General features: G+C 38.2%; 3 protein-coding genes across 4 annotated transcripts in view; 2 read left to right on the forward strand and 1 right to left on the reverse strand.

The window, feature by feature from the left end:
• Positions 1–21: 21 nt before the first annotated feature.
• On the forward strand, positions 22–4125 carry LOC110054687 (TIM double twin CX3C motif protein-like). The gene is made up of 3 exons (XM_020761043.2): positions 22–161; positions 2424–2564; positions 3107–4125. The coding sequence occupies exons 1-3, from the start codon at positions 72–74 to the stop codon at positions 3314–3316; spliced, it is 441 nt and encodes a 146-aa protein (XP_020616702.2). The 5' UTR covers positions 22–71; the 3' UTR covers positions 3317–4125.
• Positions 4126–4671: 546 nt separating this feature from the next.
• Positions 4672–7275, reverse strand: LOC110054670 (BTB/POZ domain-containing protein 6-B-like). Its single transcript, XM_020761021.2, has 2 exons — positions 6868–7275; positions 4672–6084 (listed from the first exon to the last, which is right to left on the reverse strand). The coding sequence occupies exons 1-2, from the start codon at positions 7237–7239 to the stop codon at positions 4966–4968; spliced, it is 1491 nt and encodes a 496-aa protein (XP_020616680.2). The 5' UTR covers positions 7240–7275; the 3' UTR covers positions 4672–4965.
• Positions 7276–11743: 4468 nt separating this feature from the next.
• Positions 11744–21358, forward strand: part of LOC110054709 (eukaryotic translation initiation factor 2-alpha kinase 3-like) — a 30761-nt gene continuing 21146 nt past the window's right edge. Inside the window, exons 1-5 of one of the 2 annotated variants that reach the window (XM_089287463.1) lie at positions 11744–12040; positions 12119–12248; positions 18002–18073; positions 18890–19006; positions 20926–21062. In XM_089287463.1, coding sequence (XP_089143589.1) covers positions 11913–12040; positions 12119–12248; positions 18002–18073; positions 18890–19006; positions 20926–21062 — 584 coding nt within the window. In that variant the 5' untranslated portion in view covers positions 11744–11912. The remainder of the gene's footprint in view (positions 12041–12118; positions 12249–18001; positions 18074–18889; positions 19007–20925; positions 21063–21358) is intronic. The other variant, XM_089287466.1, reaches the window with a different exon arrangement.

Here is a 21358-nt window from a genome sequence, read left to right on the forward strand (position 1 = left end):
GACTATTTCTAAGAGACTGGGAAAGGCTCTTTCGACACTTGGGTCCAGTCTCCTATGAAGATTTTTCCAATATGGCGGCTAGTGCGGCTCAAACACGTGTGAAAGAAGAAGTCGAGAGATCAATAGAAAAACTTGAAAAAGAACAGCTGAGAGGGCTTCAGGTCAGTAAGAAATCAGCTGGTGCTTTTGTTACATAAAATTGTAGTGAAAAATCAACTGTTTTCTGGGATATAGGAAATATTAAGTGTAATGTCCTCGAGCTAAAAGATGATTGCAAATGCTCACTTGACACGGCCGTACTATCTGAAAAAGTCTTCTTTTACGTTGATTTATTTTTTTAACACATAACCCCTTACGGGATATTCAAATAAATAAATAAATCAGAATAAATTAAATGTTGTTACCAAGTGCTTGGGTTCGCCCTGCTTGAGTGGAAATTTAGTCATTTGAGTACCCTAGCTATCAAACATTGCATGCGTTTCAACTGAATATAACACCGCATGACATTGTTTAGCAAAATTTTGTTCTCCTTTCAATAAGATGATCTAAAAGTATTTATAATCCATACAGTTTTTGATGCAAATGCTGATGTGTTTCTGGACAGGGTATGGTATTTAGGGTCTTTTGTTTTGAACATCTATAAATTCTGACAGTGTCTAGGATGCGAGCAGTCTCTCTGCCAGGATTCACAGGAAGAATGCTTGCAGGAGGCCCTGTTAGCGGGGGTCTTTATGTCCCTCATCTGAGTTTCAAACCTTTTCATGTCGCAATTTCAGAAGGTTCGCATGTCGCTGTCAGAATTTTGTCCAAAGCCACTGTTATCGATATCAGAAAATGTTTGAAGGCTGATACATATGAAGGGTTTTGCTTCAGGAGCATGCTCCAGGGTCAATTTGCACAACTGGTATACACTGGGGAGCATGCTCCATGTTATGGTACACATGAGGGAGCGTTTTCAAGTTTGTTCAATTTACCTCGGGATCTTGCTTCCAAATATTTAACCAGTTTAATGTTGTGGAGCATTTTGCAGGATGGAAATTCTGCCCCCGAGAATGAATTATGCCCATGAAGTTGTTGGTACACACGGGGGAGCTAGGCTCCTGGAGCGTGTCCCAGGAGCAAAAACCCCTGTGTGTATCAGCCTTAAGTATAGAATATGTAACATAAATGCATTCTCATAATTTTGTTCCCGAAGCATTCTATTTTTGGTTGATTATCAACCAAACTTTGATAGCCTTGCAAAGAGCGACATGCATGGGAATACAAAGAGAAAACACCCAGAAAATATACTTTTTGATCTCTGTTTAAGCTCGACCATGTTAATGTGTTTCTTTCGTGGCATTTTTTTTTCTAAATTTCTAAGCACTTGATGGCTATAATCTTTTGTGTGAACCTATTTTGATATGAATGCACGTGTTCTATTTATAAAATTTACAAGTCATGCTAAAACTTGGTGCGTATTTTTTGCTTTTGGTCCCTTGCCCTTTCTTTGCATAGAAAAACAGCACGAGGATATATAGGATATCTGCGATGTAAAGAAGCAACATACTGTACTTGCAAACAATTCTAACCAAACAGCTGGGCCCAGCGTTACAATATGTGATCAGTAAGCAACATACTCATAGAACTATCATTCAAAAGTACCTCAGTAATAGACTCTCAATACTCGCAGAAAGTTTAACTTTGTTGTAAAATGCAAATTCTTTTGCCCAAATGCGCTGCAGGTCGCTGGCTAATTTTTAAAACGCCATAGGTGCTGTTGATTTTACTTTTCTCTTTGTTGTCTTTCTTAATTTTGCGTGAGCGGCTCATCGTATGTCGCCATTTCAGCTCCTTCGTGTCACCATTTCAGAGCAGTGTCGCCTGTCAGAATTAACCCTAACAGGGCCTCTGGCAGAGCTGAGCCTAGTCACAGGCTATTTAGTTTCTTAAACAGGGTGTTGGAGTATTTTGCCCAGAAATCTTGCACAGGGTGTATGTGCAGTCAGTCATTAAACTGGGGCACAAAATTAAGTGTCCTGTCTTGATAAAGGGATATGAGTCTGGGTTTGAAGGCCTCAGCACCACAGCCCCACTCAAGGCCTCAGGCCTTTGCTCTGCTGTTTATTAAGGAGGGAAAGCTTTTTATTTTTAGAGTAATGGCTCTTGCTGTGGAGAGTCACATTTGATTCAGAACACTGAATCTTTCTTTAATATATCATGAACTTGGGTGCCTGTGGCAAGTTAAGAATTAAAAGTCTTTGATTGCTTCTAATCAACATAGATTTCCCAAAAGCCTCTATGCTTTCTGGGCCAGCTAATGTTCACTCTACACTTGTAAAGCTGGACTTAAAAGTGATATCTTTCATGATGTAGGGTTTCCTTTTGAAAGCTAATCAGTCCTTGGTCAAAACTGTACTGAATCTTTGTGGTCTTTTGAACAGGCCAAGTCTCACTTGTGTGCCGCCAAATGTTGTGAGAATCTCACTTCTAGTAAAGGGGAAGTTCAACAGTGTATGAACAAGTGTTTTGTGCCAATCCAGCAAATTCAAGAGTACCTTGGTAAAGAACTAACTGGATTTCAGGTAGATATTCTTTTTACCAGTACAGGAATAAAGTTTGGGATTGCATATTGTAAGTAAACAACACTGATTAGTTTCTGAAGTTGTTACATAGTACCCGATTCCAAACCATTTGACCATCAAGTTTTGTTTCATTTGGTGACTTGTCAGGATTACTGCTTCATGTACTCAGTGATGTACAATCTTCATATATAAGCTGCCTAAATGTTGCTTCAAGATATAACACCTGTATGTAAATTATGCCAGATAAAAGCCCATACAATATCTCGTCATTTGGATTGTATATAACTTGACGCCACATTTTATACCATAAATCTACACCTTACCCCCCCCCCCCCTTACCCCCATTCTACAAACAACATGGTAGTAATGGCATCATGTCCATCATAGCCAGTTTATTCATTCAGTGTTACAACTGATAAGTCTTATATATATGGAGTACCCCTAGGGCTTAGGTTTCTATGACTTTTTATGGTCACCGTGATGTAAGATTGCTCATTGAAAAAAAAAAACCATTTGTTTATTATTTGTTTGTTTGTGTTTAGGATCGACTTGGTCGCTGTGCTCAACAATGCCAGGACAAAATTCAGGACAATATGGACCCAAATACAACTCAATCAGAGCTCGCAAAGTATCAAGCTGAGCTGGATTCTTGTGTTGATCAGTGTTGTAAAACACACTTGGAACTTGTTCCTAAAATGTTTGAGAGAATGAGGAAGGTCTTGTCACAAGTACAGGAACTCAGCTCAAGATAGTGCACGGTGATACTTAGGTGGAAGAATTGTTAAATTAATACATAAAAGGAGCTGTGCTGCAAATGGTGCATCTTAAAAAAATTAGCCTTAAGTTTACAATGCTGTCATTTGTAATCCGTAATTTGTTCTTTTTGTTTTCTTACTACCAAGCTCTGATGGTTCTTTTTTTTTTACCTTGGTATTCTTTTGTTTTTCTCAAAGCTTTGCACATCACAAAGATTGCTTGCCATAGCTTGTTCAATCTCCAACTCTGAGTAAAATTTGGTTTATAACACAATCATATGAATATTTCAACAATTTTAAAATGGTTGAACAATAGTGAATGAAAAGATCAACTGATCATCTTGGAAGAAATATCTTGAGTAAAAACTTTATTCTTTGAAGACAATATTAGGAGAAATGTGTGAAAAATTAAAGTAAGCAGTATTCCAATGCTGGCCATGGGATGTAAATGTTAGTAAAGGTGTCTGAATAATATTGAGTTAATATTGGTCTGAACAGACAAAGGAAATCTAGATAAGTGATGTTTTGGGACTTAATAGTTTTTTGTCAACACAGAAATGGAGACTTTTATCTGACCTGAGGCAGCCCCAATGTCCAGACAAGAGATTTCGAGTGAAAACAAAAGTCTACAAGAAATATTTTTTTTCAAGGTCAGGGAAATTTTGAATTTCATTTTGAAGTCACAATTTATGAAGATAGTCGAGCCAGGGAATTAGATTTTAATGTTGCTGCTGGGTTTACTAACAAGTTGTTGATAAAGACTCTTGGTATTATTAATAAAACTAAATGATATGGATTTTATGAAATAGTTTGAAGAGAATTTAAATTGGCTGCTTTTCATTGGATGGGGCTTCTTATAGTAAGGGAAAATTGTTTTATTCATTAATAGTCAGAGGGTGGGAGGCGCATTGGCCTCGTGGTTAGTTCGCTCAACTCCGGAGCAAGCGGTCCTGGTTCGAGCCCTGGCCAGGGACATTGTGTTGTGATCTTGGGCAAGACACTTTACTCTCACAGTGCCCTCTCTCCACCCAGGTGTATAAGTGGGTACCGGCAAATTTAATGGACTAGCATCCCATCCAGAGGGAGTAGAAATACTCCTAGTCACTTCATGCTGCTGAATCAAGGATAAGCTGTGGCCTGATGGGCCACTTGGCTCGTATGCAGACTTTGCCTACCTTACCTAATAGTCAGGGGATTGATGTGTAGAACTGGCTGACTCATTACCACTGTAATTTCTGTACTCTCGCAGTGAACATACATATTCTTGTACTTCAGGACCCTGAGATCCATGCTTTATAGTTCCAGAGCAAAAGTAATCTTATTGTATCTATAAAACAAAGGAAACTGTTCAGTCAGCTTACAATCTTTCTTTTCCATGCACGCCTCTTGACAAAAAGTAGTGCAGGTAACGATAAGATCTTAATATGTTAGTTATCATGATGTTCTGTGCTTTTGTGATACTACTTGTTACATTTGTTTAGTATTGCGAGTGATGAGATCAGTGTCTTGTAGGTAACTCATGTAATAACGCATTCATGAATTCAACTTCTATCAAATTCCTTCCCCCTATAAGTCTATAGTTGAAGAGAAACTTATAACTAGAGAATGTCTTCCATGGCAGATTATATAATAAGCCAGCCATCATTCTAATCATCCTCAGCATATGATGAGGTTCCTTCTCCCAGAGGTTTAAACAACAGCTCTGGTATCTGGCCCTTGTCTTCTTCATCGCCTGAATCTTCAAAGAACTCAAAATCAACGCCCTCGCAAGTGATCTCACTTATCGAGCCTTCTCCATAGCGCTCCAGGACCTCTTCTGATGCGGCAGTAATAGAATACATGACGTCACTTTGCAGTGTGATCCCACTTGGAAAGAAAATGTCGTGGATGTCGCTATCGTGATGTTTGACAACATCTGCGTGATGTGTTGCTAAGACGGAGCCACTGTTGTCACGCAACTCAACTTTACAAAGCTGAGCTGATGATTGTGTCACGGCTGAGAAAAGTGCCACCCCTTTAATGCTGATTGGATGTTTAACCTTGAATTTTACAATGGATTGTTGAGGCGTGACTGCTTCCCACTTTGGGCGCAGCGCTGTGGATTCAAAACGCGGGCAGCGGAAGGCTGTGTCTTGCGCAGGCTTGGCGCGTGGCTCTGTTGGAAATCTTATGTTACATGACTGGAAGTTGGAGTTGTATCCTATGTACATGTTAGCAACTTCTTCATGACTCAGAAAAGATGATTGTGCCACGTCTTCAGTGAATTCTTTCATACTCATCAACGGGAAACGAATGGAATAGAATGCATCCCCGAGAACCCTACGCTTGTTCTCAACTGTCAGTGGAATTGACATCCGCTGACACTCTCGCCCCGCCCACTTCACAGCCGCACGATAAAGTACCGTCTCCTTGGCAACCAGCGTGTCGCGTGTTAAAAAGGCAGTTAGTGTAGCGTGGTCGATTTCAGGGAATTGATTATCCTGGGCTATTTCCGAAGCGTGTTGATCGATGATTATCCAACATTGTTTCTCAAGGCCTTTGCTCACGCCTAGCAGACAACAATGGTTCAGCACAGGCAGAGTGTTCTCCACGCTTAAGTTGTTCAGAACGAACTCTGAGCAGATCTCGGCCAGGCTTGGAATGAGGTATTTTCGAGCCAAGAACAAGACCTCTGGAGCGTTATCTGTGGTCAGCTGTACTTCATCGTAGTACATGAACCGGAGCATCTCAAGAAATGATTCAGGCTCACACTCGGACATTTCAATCTAAAAAAGAAAGGATGGCAGGTGCCTAGATGAACATTTTCACTCCAAAACTCAGTTTGCACTATTCAGTATTGAAGTTTAATTGCCTCTGTCATGGGCTCCTCAGTTTTTCTGTGTAATAAAGCCCGCAACCAAAATTTGTCTTTATTCAAACAACCAAGAACAGCTTATTTAAATTTTGATTTAATTATTGTTGAAGTCGGCCTCATGCAAAAAGTGAGCAAAGAAAAAAAATATATATACATATTTTTTATTTGGATTAAATGTTTATTACGTTGATATACACCATCCATCAGATAATTGTTTGACCGTAGTTTGTTTTGTGAGCTCTTATTCACTGGAAAGTGATTTATCCAATGGATAGCGTTATCCACCCTTCGAACAACTGTCTCTTAGTATTTCGCCTTGTAACTGTCGTGAATCGAGTAGCAGCTCTCGTAAAGTCTCACATGAATGTCTTGATACCCTTTGAGAGGACAATAGAAAAAACAACAGAACAATAACAATTGCCACAGTAATAAGACAGTGGCAGCTTACGAGAGCTGCTACCGTAACTATCAAACCATGCATTTCTAGCTTCCCACCTTTCTACGGTGGCGGGGAACGAATCGACGCTTTTGACAAATGAATACCTTTTTAACTCGAGAAACGAGTCGCTTGGCGAAAAAAAAGTTGATTATGCACTACGTGTAAACACATCACGTGATACATGTGTACTCATGGTGACGAGGGTGAAAGAAGTGGGTGTCGCAGTTCATTGGAAAGAATAATGTGTTTGCTCACCTGCTCTCTAGCGGTAAACTCAGTCTGAAGTGCACCAAATGCGTAGAAAAGCGACGAAAAGACGGGACTACTAATAGCCAATATATAACGATGAGCGGGAATGGATGTCTTCTCTCTGCTGCCCACAAGGAAGCGTACATCACTGAATAGTTCACGATTGAACATGTACTTGTTTCTGTCACGAAGTGAGCGGCAATTAGTCTGCCACTGGTCGTCCTCTCCCGTGTAGCGCAGGCTCGCGCGGAGAGCCAACTTGCTTTCGAACAAATCGATCCTGGTTTCAAGTCGAGAACTTACCGGACAATCCAGTTTTGAATCGTGTCTGAAATCCAGTGTGTTGAGGAGATGCACTTCCTTGCCAGTGTCACCCATCTATGACTGATGAATGTTATTAAAATGAATGTACAAATATTATATAATTTAGAAACGATTTTTGGAAATTCCCGCGATTGGAATTTAAGTCAGTCGTATAATCCAGTTTGTATTGAAAACAAAATCAAATTCAATGCAGCTGCTTCGTTGATCCGAAGCTAAAGTACGAGACATGAAATATTCAACTAACGGAAAAGGAACTTCTATTTTACTCGATAATTCCTTGTGCTATGTCAGCCTATATGCCGGCAACACGCAAATCTCTTACGAGACTGGAAGTTAATTAAAAGAAAGAGTTAACCGCAGTAACGGAGATTTCAGCTAAAAACCCCTTTGTTTGGTCTCATTTCACCAAATTAAATTATTTATCCGAGAATTCTAAATCTTCATTTTTAAGGAGCAGACCACGCTAAAAAAGATAAACTCCCTTTTGACCTAATTGATGTCTTCAGTTATAAAAAAGCCATTTAATTTAGTGTAAGATGTAAAAAAGATTTTCCAGTTAAAATTTAATCGTATAGAAAAGTATGTAAAACGTGAAAGCTTACTATTATTGCTCTGTTATGATAACGCATGCAATGTGGTTCTTTATTTCCAAAATGGAAGCTTTGTTCATGCAGAGACATTATAAACACTGACTCACCCTTTATGCCGTGTACGCCCAGTAAAAAAAACAAAAAACAAAAAAAAACAAAGTTAACAAATTTCGTCCAATACTCTACTACGGCTAAATGAAGGATAGATCAGTCAAGAAAAGTTTTATCTGGCTTTTACAGGTGAGGAATGGATTTTTCTTAATTACTAGGTTACTGTTTTATTTCGCAGCATTGAAGCGGTAAAAGATTTATTTTCAAACTGTGCTACGAATGGTTTGTTTTGTCTTGCATCGCTAACACCTGCTCAGATTTTGTTTTGGAAAGATCTTAATTTTAGAAAAAAAAGTTGAAGAACAAATTAATTTTTTTTATAGATCTTATCAAACTGTATAAATCTGTTTTGCGGAACCATTCTGTGCGTTTACTTCACGTACAACTGATGTCTTCAAATTGATTTCTAGGTCATTCACTTCACTTCACTTAGCTTCTTTGTGCCTCGTGGCACATAAGGCCTCTAGGTCATTAACTTACGCAAAATAGTAATAATGCTGTGATAAAGAATTGACGAATCGAGGAGGGATGCTTCTTCCGTTTTCTTCCTTACTAAGTGCTATCCCAAATTCAGTTGACTTGGACTTAGTTTTGAAAACTTGTCTCACCCTACTGTGATAAGAGGTTAGTAGAAAAGCGAAGTGCAATGAATAAATGTCCAGTCTTGTTCGACACGTCCGAGATAAAAAATAAGGTCAGTGGACTTCAGCTACTCAAACACTTTTTCATAAACCTCAATCTTTTAGGCTGGATTACCAACCGCGGCGGAAATTGAATCCGTCTATCTCTCGGCTAAAACAGTTTTCGTTTCAAGATTTTGGTTTAAAGCCCGTTATGTTATTTTAGAGAGCCACGGCACAACAGATGGCAAATTTACTAGTTAATAACCGACTACCTCCAGTTCATCACGCACTTTTTCCTTTTATCTAATCGAAATAAGGACATAAGCTTTACCTTAGCTTTGTTACTGAATTGATTAACAATCCAAAATTCTCCAGAAGTACTGCAAACACTTTCCGGCCTTATACTGACACAGTTATGATGACTACAAAACCACCGGTATCCTAACTGTTTATTCATGCATAACAAGAATTGCAATTGAAAAAAATGTATTGTCTATAGTCTCACCATTTCTAAGGTTACTTACAAGACGATTTCAACCAATAAACTATTGAATTTTCTAATTAGCATCTTTGATCGACCGTAATCAAACGAAATCCGCAAAGCATGGATTACCACATTGAGATGTATTCTTTTTCTAGAAAAAGATAAAAGAAACTAAAAACATTAATTAAGAATGTAGCTTATATTCTTCTTTTGAAGACAGAATATTTTGAGTCACATTCAAATACGTCTGATCGCATTCAGATTAGTGGGTCTTTCACCCAACAAGTTCGCTAGCCTCCTACAGGTATGCAGATGTGACGCAATTTTTCTTCGCAACGTTTGTTGGGAGGGAGAGATGTGACGAGCCACAAGGACGTCTGCCTCTTAGCCTGCCCGTACGAACACAGAGCGCTGAGTTGCATTTTTCCCGCGCGAAAATTGTCGCGAGAGCAAAAAATTTCGACAAAGCACCCCACCACCCCCGATTCCGTCTATTTTCTACCCTCCCCAACCCAATTATCTTCGCGCGTCCAGACTTTGCTCGTGCACTCTATCCTACGAAACACAGACTGATCAGTTTAACAAACTGACGTCAGTTTTTTATACGTCTGTCCTCTTATTGATGATAAATTGCGTCATAACATTGTCAAAGTGGCTGTTGCAGCCGCATTTAATTCTTTGTTATTTTTTCCGTTTGTGTGTGCATTTCTTTCGCGATCATCGCATTCTTTTCCTTTATCTCGCTTTCATGTTATCGACATTCTGTTAGGTTTTTTCGCATAATTTTGTTTTGTTTCAGTCCCCTTTTATTTGCGTCTTCCTAGTTTATTTGTGCATTTTCATCGCGACGCTACTGTCATCTCGTTTCATTTACCACCCTACCGTTTTCCTTTCACGTGTTCCTTAGCTTCCTAGTCATACGATATTTGTGAGTATCGTCTACCTTCGGCTCGTTATTTCTGTTTCTTTTATTGTATTCGTCTATAACTTGTAATTTATTTTGCTTGTAACAACCGCTCCCTTTTCATCGCTTTCTTCGCACTCTATCGTTAAATTGCACATTTCGTCTTATCGATTAAAGCCAAGTAGCGTGTTGAACGTTGACTACAATAGTGACTGTGGAACCACGAGCCGCAGGCGAGTAGTTCCGCAGTAAACAGACCCATAAAAAACTGACGTCAATTTGTTTTTTTACAATAACAAGACCCCGGAATGATCAAATGCCGGGAATAAATGAGGGGAAAAGACGCCGTAAACTTGCCGTAAACAAAGATAAGTGAATTTTATTCAAAATGACGCGAACATTGTCAACAGCTTTTCTCGCTTTTGATTGGCTACTTTAAAAAGTCCATAAAATCTCATTGGTTAAAAAGTTGACAGTTTGACAGCTGAAAGTTGAACTTGAAAGCTTGCATAAATTAAAATTTTATCCGTCTGTACTCTTATTGATGATAAATATGAGCCAATCAGCGCGCAAGAAATTAGACAGTTATTGTAAAAAGCCTGATCGGGAAGGGGACTAGAACAAATTTTAAACCGTCATATGCAAAGTGTCTGTTATCATGAACAACATAAAAGATTCAAAAATCGTTCCAATTTTTAATTTCCATTTGCCGCTACGCAGTGGAACTGGGCTGAGATGGGATGAGTTCAGTCAGATTCTCTGACAAGCAAACACACTTATTACTGACCTCATTCTACTGGTATGAGCTTCATAATTTGCCTCAGAATTGCGAAGTAGAACTGTTCTGATAAGACCGAAAGGTATTGTGGGTAGTAGTAGCTCACCTTTGTTTGATCCGGCGTAGGTCTTCAATGAAGGGTCGAGATGTTATTTGGCTTATGTTGATGGGACTTTGCGCTTCTCTTTGACAACCTCGACACAGATGTATACGGAGAAAAAAATCGTTAATGACATTAATTGGATTGGGATATGAGGAGCGACACTACTGTGAAGCCATAACGGACACCGGGTGACGGACACACAGAGAGCCTAGAGCAGGGTGCAGTCTGATTTCAGCCGTTTATTCTCCCATACCCAAAGAGACGGCTGAAATCCAGACTAGAGCAGGTGTTGCTGGTGGAGTAATGGCCGCACTGGCCTTTTCCCCCGCCCCCAAGCAAGGGAAAAGGCCATGGGAACGAGGTTGGGCAAGGAGCGCACGCCAAAGTGAGTGCTAATAAGAAGATACATGTACCAAAATAGAAAAGAGAAAACGCTCGATTAAATAGAAAAAATGCATCACACTCGCAGCCATATATATGAAACAAACACGTTTTGCCGCCGAAAGACCTTGGTATACGTGCACTAGCCGCTATAGTGGGGGGTTGTTAATACTACCGGTAGTGGTAGGAGACTTCAGTTATATAGGCGGGAGAGAACCATAACGATAACATGTCATTTCCCCGGGAGTATGTCTCACAGGCTTATTCAAACGAATTTCAATGCGGTCACGATTTGTACGGGCTGGTGGCGTAATTATCTGTGCCACAAATTTAGCAAGTGCAACAAATTTTGTAAAAGCTCCGTGAGTTTTTGCTAGCTGCTACTCCTTTTCTGCAACAGATCTTCTAGAATGTTCTCCAATGTCAGAGATCAAGGAGTTGGAAATCGAAACACGTACAATATGCTGGTCTAAGCAGAAGACTACAAGTGCCCTGCTGAACCGCCACGTTTGCTCGAAGTTGCGCAGTTCCAAGTTGCTGTGTCATCGTAAAAATAATATTACGTCACCTATATTCTGAACCAATCAAAGAACATCTCAGAATGGTATACAACAAATATGGTGAACGTTGTAGTCAAACACGCGGTTGAAATTCGAAGGCAGTTCAGTTCAGGTTTTCAAACAGAGAAGGGGCCTTACTAGTGACATATCTCTTTTCCTACAGCAGGGAACCTAACCATGGTCTTGTGATACAATGAACAATCTTAATGCCTTGGCGGCTTTGAAATTTGTAGCGTTTATGGCGGCGTTGGTTTCACTAGAAGGAAATGGAAAATCGGACAGCGAGAAAAACAGTGGTTTGTCTGCTCGGAGCAGCTCCTGGTAAGTAAAAATAGCTTCGAAAACGAATCAGAAGGTTTCCTTTCCGTTATCTGATCGTCAGTATATGGCTTTTTGTAGTTCGCTCGTGCTTGTGAGTACGTTGGATGGTCAATTGAGCGCGTTGGATACACAAGAAAATGGAAAGCTATTGTGGAGTTTGCCAGCTTTTCACGGGCCTCTGCTATCATCAAGCCTCAGTTCGATTCAGGTATTCTACGGAAAACTTGTTCTTTAGATAATGCTCTTCTAAGAATTGATGATTGCGGGGGTGAATGCAGATGAATGGCATATTTTCACGAGTAGAACTGATTTTGACGGATAACAGTCATAACATGCGGGAATCCCCGATCGAAATTAATTAGTATAATTTTGAGTTATTTTTTGTACATCGTTATTGTTTTTAATAACTATGATATTTATTTTACATCCATACCTCTAAAAACACAAAAACACTGTGTTAAGTTTCTTTTGTTGTCAGTGACTGCTGAACATGCACAGATGCACAGGTGCATTTAATACTCTGAGTTGATCAGTCAATGAAAATCAATCACAGGAAACCTATCAACGATCATTACAATCAATAACAATAAATGGTTAATCCCTGTAAATTGCTTGCTTCAGTGAATGGAAATTTGAATGAAAATCTTTAGAACTCTGGCTGGTGAGCTCCTCAGTGTGATACTCAGTGATTAATTTTGCAATTTGATGGCCTCTCTAGCTCAAACTGTTGGAGAAAACCCACGATGTTAACCTTGGAATAATAATAGTATTACAGAGTTTGAAGGAAGGTAGCAAAATATGATGGGCTTCTCATATATCAAGGCTGTTTATGAATGCACTCCTCACCTTCATAGCAGAAAAATATATTATTATTGTACACCACATTCAGGTTTATCATTCACAAGAAAGCTAGCCCGCCAGCAAAGAAATACTGCAAAGAAATACTGTAGATCTGATCCAATTCATTGCATTGCCATGATGAGACTGGCCCACTCTGTCTTCGCATGTTAAATATAGTTTTAGCCCGTGCGCTATATTTTTATTGCAGCAAACACATCAATTAACAAATAAAGAAGCCTAAGCCATGTATTACACTGTGATAAAATGCTCCGGTCATTTGAGAACTCTTGAGAAATGTAGCAAATACTTGCCTGCAGCTCATGTTTTATCACAGTGTAAAACATGTACATAGCTTAGGCTTCTTCATTTGCTTTATGATATAGAGGTAATGTGGTGAAAAACAATAAAACACGCTTTTCCTATGTTTTATACTGTCACCGTGATAAAACATGGGTTTTCGACCAATCAGAGCGTGCGCTGTTACCTATCTATATTATAATGAAATATATGCATTTGAAGTCTGCTCACAGTGCCAGATTTGTTTATTTGTCTATGTGGTCGGATAATTGGCTCTATTGAAATCAAGGTCCTCCAAATTGCACACTACACCTAATTCTGCTATGAATTTGGAAATGTGTCTGGGATAATAATTATGTTGTCCTGTTGTATCGTATTCGTTTGAGCAGACGACTTGGGTTGTAAAGTTTAGGAATTTCTGGCTCCATGTGATTCCCAACAGCAAACTTTGTTTACACAGAACTTATGTACAGATATTGCTTCTAAAACAAACACGTCCAGAACTATAATTGCTGGTGACTGGAACACCACTCTTCATTCAATAGATAAACGTGGAGGGCGACAATGGCAAGAAACAAGTTACAGGAATTTTCTTCTTAGTTTTATGGGCGAATTAGGTCTTGTTGATGTTTATCGAGTCCTACACCCCAAAAAGAAGGCATTTACTTATTAATCAAAATCTCTGAAGCTCAAATCTAGAATTGACTTTTTTCTCATTGCACAGTCTTTAAAGTCAAACATAAGAACAGCTGAAATCTGCTCCTCAATTGCTCCAGACCACAAGGCCATTTACTTGAGCGTAGAAATCAACGATGCGTTTCATCGCGGCCCAGGCACGTGTAAATTCAATAACCAATTATTAGAAGACGAAAACTATGTTCAGCTTATCACGGGATGTTTACCGAGAATTTTATCAAAGTATCAAGAAGTTGAGAGCCATCAACTTTTATGGGAACTTATTAAGATGGAGTTTTGCTCTGAAACCATATCATACTCGAAAGCAAAATGCAAGGAATTTAAAAACAGGGAAACTTATCTTCAGGGAAAACTCGATGCCCTTGATAATGAAATATGTCATGGAAACAACCACTTCAACCAACCACTGTTAGATGAATACAAATCCATCAAGACAGAACTCAAAGATATTTACAAAAAAAAGGGCAAAGAAGCCATGTTCCGTTCAAAAGCCCGCTGGATTGAAAAAGGTGAGAAACCTACCAATTATTTTTTCAATTTAGAAAGGCAAAACTTTGAGAAAAGGGTTATTGCACAGTTAGCTTGAGAATGGCGAGATTATTTTGGACATGAAACAAATCAACCAAGAAATAGAATTATTTTATAGCGATTTACTAGAAACAAAATCATCCGGCTTTCTTTCCATGAATTTCAGAGAGAACTTTTTCGCCTTTGTTGAGGACCTAGACATTCCCAAATTGTCTTTTGAGGAATCAGTGTCTCTTGAATCTGACCTGACACTTGATGAGATAAAAAACATTTTAACATCCTTTCAGAACAACAAATCCCCTGGAGAGGATGGCTTTTCCAAAGAAATTTATGAAACATTCTTCAACCTAATTGGCACACATCTCCTTATTTCATATATTGAAGCTTTTACCAAAGGACAATTGTCAATATCTCAAAGGCGTGGCGTTATCTGTTTGATACCAAAAGACGACTCCTGCCTTATTGAGCTGTCCAATTGGCAACCGCTAACTCTCTTAAACATTGATTACAAAATCTTGGCAAAAGCAATTGGCCAAAGAATTGAGTCAATACTGTCTTCGATTATACACTCAAACAGGCTTCATTAAAGGTAGATTCATTGGCCAAAATGTTCGGCTTTTAAATGATATCATGGAATATACAGAAGCTAAAAAACTCCTAGGCATCCTACTTTTTACTGATTTTCGTAAAGCCTTCGACAGCATTGAATGGAATTTTATCCACAAGTGTATTGAATTATACAACTTTGGTCCAAATATTACAAAATGGATATCCATTCTTTATAATAATGTTGCAAGTGGCGTGAAGAATGTGGGTTTCATGACTAATTACTTCAAAGTCTCTTGAGGTGTCCGTCAAGGGTGTCCCCTGAGTCCTCTTTTGTTTGTGTTAGCGGCCGAAATGCTAGCCCTCAAATTACGCCAAAACCAACTCTGCCGGGGCATCGAACTCCCAAGTGGACAGAACGCTAAGATCTCACAGTTTGCAGATGATACAACCCTGATTCTTGAAGATACCACGTCACTTAGAAATGCCATGAATATAGTTAATTCATTTGGAGTATTGTCCGGTTTGCAATGAAATAAAGAGAAAGCAAAAGCCTTGTGGATTGGTGCTTCGAGCAAAAATAAGATAGAGCCTTTAAAATTCCAGTGTCCAAAAGATCCCATAAAATTCCTTGGAACTTACCTTTCCCACGATGCAGCTGTCAACAACAACAATAATTTTTATGTCAAAATAAGGAAAATGGAAACGAAGCTTAATATATGGCGGTCACGGAACCTGACGCTCTTTGGAAGAACTATGCTAGCAAAATCTCTAGGTCTGTCTCAGCTAATCTATACTGCCTCCATGCTTTCTGTCCCAGAAACAGCGATACAACAAACCCAAAGTAAACTGTTTGCTTTTCTATGGAAGAATAAGAGAGATAAGATCAAGCGACAGGTTCTGTTCCGCCCCTTATCTAAGGGTGGGCTAAGCTTTCCCTGCTTCAGGACTGTTATAAAAGCGCTACATCTCAGTTGGATAAGTAGACTCTTAAATCACACTCATGACACCTGGACGGCAATCCCTAATTACTACTTCAATAAACATGGCGGGCTCCTTCTTCTAAACTGTAATTACAGTGTCGAGAAATTAGACAGAAAAATCCCTCTCTTTTATCGAGAACTCCTTGATCACTTTCAAGAACTGCGTAGCAATTACGAAGATCCCTTGAAATGCGAATTCATTTTGTGGAACAACAGAGATATAACTAGAGAAAACAAATCGGTCTTTTGGAAGGCGTAGCGGGATAGTAATGTTCTTTTTGTGCAAGACTTGCTGAACAATCAAGGTAATTATCTTTCACCACAAGAATTCAGTGATAAATATAACATCAAAGTTAACTTTCTGCAATACTACCAAATCACCCCAGCTATTCCCGCTTATCTCAAAAGTTACGCATCAGTTCATGTGGACCTTGGGGATCTGAATTCAATTTGTGAAAACTTCAATTTCTAACTATCTGAAGATATCACTCTCAATTTAAAGAGAAATTTTTGCAAGCAGTTTTATAAACTTTTTGTTGAGGAAATCAAAACAGAACCTACTGCTATTAAATCATGGCAGAAAAATTGTCCTGAAGTTGCTGACAATTGGGTGAACTGTATCCAAAACAATTATAAAATCACTCAGGATAATAAGTTAAGACAATTCTATTTCAAGTTGCTGCACAGAAAACTAGTCACTAATAAAGAACTTAATCGATTTGGAATAACTGACTGTGCCAAATGTGTTCTGTGCGGTGAAAATGACTCTATTCAACATGCATTCTTTGATTGTCAATCTCTCTTGAAATTATGTGATGAGTCTCTTCAATGGTTTAATAGTTTACACCAAATCAATGTCAGCCTAACCCTGCTACAATGCTTTCTCAATTTACCAACACCAAACACCAATCTTTCTGATAACCAAACAAAGGATTTGCATCTTCTTCTGTTTTGTGCAAAGCAATACCACTATGCTTGCAAAACAATGCAAAAGAAACAAGATACTTCTGAATTCATATCTAAATTTATTATCCAGCTTGAAATAGACAAATGACTTGACGTGACTATGTTGCCCTTTCCCCCAGCTATACACATTTTTACAAAGCTAGAGAGACATATTGTTTGTAATATTTACTACTGTATACATTATCGACTATTTTTCATTAGAATATTATCAGTTGTAACAACCCTCTTTTTTGCACAACTTTTGTAATTTGTTGCAATATTGTAATATGTTTCTATCAAAAAAAAAAAAAAAGTTTGGGAATTTCTGGCAATAAGTCAGCTGATAAGTCTTCTCTTCAAGACCAGGATAAACAGCAGATAAGTTTCTTCGTAATACGTTTCTCTGAGAAGTGTTCTGATCAGCTTGTCACAACAGCCGTACTAGAAGTTCTCAAATTCCAATTCCTGATGGTTTTGGGATCTCTCCTACTGTCACTGCAGCTTTGTAAGATCCTCATGGAATTTGTGACATTTAGGATTTTGTCAGGACACCTTGAATCTGTTTTACATTACCCATGGCAGCAGTGTTTGCTTTCTAACATTATTTATTAAGCTGACCAAAAACCTAGACCACCAATCTTTCCTTTTTTGCCTAATTTTCTGGTCTAGAAGGCAACACACTCATATAAAACCTTCTACCAGACTGTAATTCTTGTCTAAGTCATATAGGGGGTCTTCTGGTGATGTAATCTATTTTTAGAAACTGTGCGGGATGCTATTCCAGTTGACCAGCAGGACAACTTTTCTAACCTAGGTTCACATGCGACAAGCTTCCCATATCAAGGAGGCTCAACAGGATTTACAGGGGTGTAGTTGTGGTTTACTTGCAAAATGATGCACAAGGTGTCACAAAATGGATTTAGATTTTTCAAGGTTGCATAAATGTGCAACTTTGAAATCCAGACCCCAGACGTGTAGTCCTGAATACAAATTATGTTTGTTTAATAGTCCCAATATTTTTATACTTAGCATATTTACCAATTTGGTCTGTGTTAAGAAGAAATTACCATGAAAAATAGCTACATGTATTTTGCTCTGACCATGTGAAACCTTACTATTTGAGCAGATGGCAAAGCATGTGGGCTTGATCCCATCATTAGATGGTGGATTGTATCAAGTCAATGGAGACAAAGTTGAGGTAAGCTGAAAGAAAGGTTTAATGAGAATGGACTCTTACTAGGTAACATAATTTGAGCTCTAGTTATGTATATGATCTTATGATCAATGGACATGGTAAATGTGAGACACAGGTAAAAGTTATGTAAATTTAAGCAGTAGATCAGTAGATCTCTTTGTTCAATATTTTTTGCATGTCTTTTTCCATCAGCCAGGAAATGATAAGTGCAAATAATGTTCCTGTTATTAATAATAATGTCCTGTTAACCAAGGTCAAAGGTTGTACTGGAAAAATACTACCCCAAGGACTAGGCACCATTAACCTCATCTTGTTTTGTGCATATATGTATACAAAACAAAAAATGCAAACATTTTTGACGTGTAACATGCAAAGCTAGTACAAAGAGTAAGCAATGTTAGACTGTCTGAGTAGGGCTAGTATTACCAAAGCAGAATAAAAAAGTCCATGTAGCCTGACAGAGGCTATCTTTGCAGGCTGTATGTGTGCACATAAACAGGTTAGATGTATTGTGCAAGTCAGGTGCAAACAAAAACCAAAATGCACAAGTGTTAGGGAAGGTGTGTAACTGCATCAAAATGCACATGTTACATCATTAGTTACTCCCTTTAGACAAGTCATGGTACTGTGTGATAAAAATACAATATTTTATGTGGAAGATTCTTGCAGGTGATATGATTTCAAAGTTATGCCTTGTACTCATTAACATACTTGATAAAAGAGAAAGGGAAAAGTAAACAACAGAAGATTTATTTAATAGACTAATTTTGTTTGATAGCAGTGTTAGAGAGATTAATGTGTTGTTGTTAATACCTTTAGCCTATCCCCTTCACTGCTGACACACTTCTCGGCTCATTCTTCAAGCTGCCTGATGGTTCAATTTTAGTTGGTGGCAAACAAGCCACTACTTGTGGTCTTAATCCATACTCTGGAAAGGTCAGTTACATTTTTGGTATCCAATTATTTTAGGCAATACAAGTGATTATGGTACAATTGTAGGTTTATGGTCATGATGATTGCATTTTGAGCTATATCACATTTTCAAAAGTTATACACAAGATTATGGGCCAAGATGTTTATAAACAAGTATCAGGCATGGTAAAACCATTGTTTGTAATTCATTTTGTTTAAAATAAAACAACTTAAGGTAAAACAACTTTATTATTATGACTCGCATATTTATAATTTTACAGAAATATATACACATTAAGTTAAAAAAAGCTTGACAATAGTAACAGTGCGAACCCGCAGATAGCCTGGGCTAATCTAGGCGGGCCACATGTATATTTATATGAAAACAGAATGTTTTAGTCTGGGTAATTGAAGCTGTTTATACGTGCATTTCTTAAACAACTTATTAAACTCCATAAATGTGACATGCAGCACCATGAGAAACGCTGGTTAGAGAATTACCATTCGGGTATTGAGTTTTACCATAGATATTTTGGCAATACCTTTGCTTTGTTTAATACCAAACCGGATGCTTTATCTTTCTATAGTTATATCAACACCCAGCACCCTAACATTAAGTGTACCATGGAGAGAGAAGAAAACTACAGGCTCCCCTTCTTAGATGTTCTTTTAGATAACACTAGCAATCATTATCACCTAGGTGTTTCATAAGAAGACCTACACTGGTCCACTCACTAACTCTTATAGTTTTGTACCTTTCAGTTACAAATCAGGATTCGTGCGCACTCTGGTAGACCGAACGTTTAAAATCAACAATACTTGGGCTGGCTTTCATCTGGATATAAATAAAACTTACCAAAACATTAAGGAGGAATTTGTTCCTTTCTAACGTAATTGAGAATGTTGTTAGAAAATTTCTCAACCATCATTTCACCTCCGATTCCTCTCAGGGTGCTGCTAATAGGGACAATTGTTTGTATTTTAAATTACCATACATTGGTCCTTTTTCTATCACAAGGCAACGCATTAAGAAATTAGTGAGCATTTTTTGCACTGACCTAGACATTAAGTTGGTGTTGGTTTGGGGTCATGGATCCTATCCCTGCAGATTTACAATCGCGTTTATACATTTTCATGTGCAGGCTGTAGTGCCTGTTATGTTGGTGAAACCAACAGACACTTCGCCACTCGCATCTGCGAACATCTCTCCTCTGACAAACATTCCCACATCCTTAAATACTGAGAAGTTCTGAAAATTGTTGCTCCCTTTGTTCAGAAGATTTTTTTAAAATTCTCGACTCTGCTTCCACAAGCTTCCAATTGAAAATCAAGGAAGCCATGCACATCCTTTGGGAGCAGCCTTCTTTAAATTCCCAGGTCAAACATCTTTAGTTAATTTATCCCTTTCATACTAAATTAGTTTCCTTTCTTAGCTTAAATAGTTTTACTCTTTATTTTTTTTGTTTGCGCCTTAATCCTTAATTATTCCTTTTAATATCTCACTTTGTCATGCTATTTATTGCATATTTTCATTTTATTTCTCACTGTACAACTGACGATGGATGATGTCTCATCCAAAACATGTATTTTCTTCATTAAATAATGAACTTCAAAAACATTGTGTGGTTCATCAAAGCCATTGTACAAATAATAATGAAAGGGTTGGTCAAATACCATGCTAATTGCAAAATTTGTGTGAATTTTTTGCCGTAAGGGTTCTTGATTACACACTCTCCATGAAAAACAGACCTTAATAAATTCATGTTCACCTTTGGCAGAAAATAAAAAAATAAAATCCTTAGTTAATTATTTATTTTCTTTTCATTACATGTGATTGGACATATTCGTCTGACTCTGTAATGTCAGTCCTTTTTTTAAAGAAAAATACTCTGACTACACTGTACATGTAGATTAACAACTGGAGATGGGTTTGTTTTGTACAGGTACGTTACATCTGTTCTGCTGATGGTTGTCAACTGACAGAGCCTGATGAGCATCACGTCCAAGATGGTGACGTCCTTGTGCTCAAAAGAATACAGCAGACCATCCGGGCTGTTGATCAGAGATCAGGAGTGGAAAGGTACAATCATGCCTGTAGTCTTTGCTGTTCCTTACAGTTACGTTGACTTATCCAGTCATTTCTGAAGAAAGTGTAAAACTGCCCATAGGTTAAAAGTGAATATCAAAATAATATCTTATTTTTACGTTTTGTTATCAAATGACAGAAAATGTACCTACATGATAAGTTAACAACCTTAGTTAAAAATTTTCCTTTTGCATAAATTTGTGTTGATGAAGAGGTTAAAGAACAACAATATATATGCTGTACATAATCAAAGAACTCCCTTTGATTGGCTATGTACATAGATACTGTAT

This window comes from Orbicella faveolata, unplaced genomic scaffold (genome assembly GCF_042242905.1).
Source record: "Orbicella faveolata isolate gen_17 unplaced genomic scaffold, um_ofav_v1 contig_1, whole genome shotgun sequence".
Classification (NCBI taxonomy): domain Eukaryota; kingdom Metazoa; phylum Cnidaria; class Anthozoa; order Scleractinia; family Merulinidae; genus Orbicella; species Orbicella faveolata.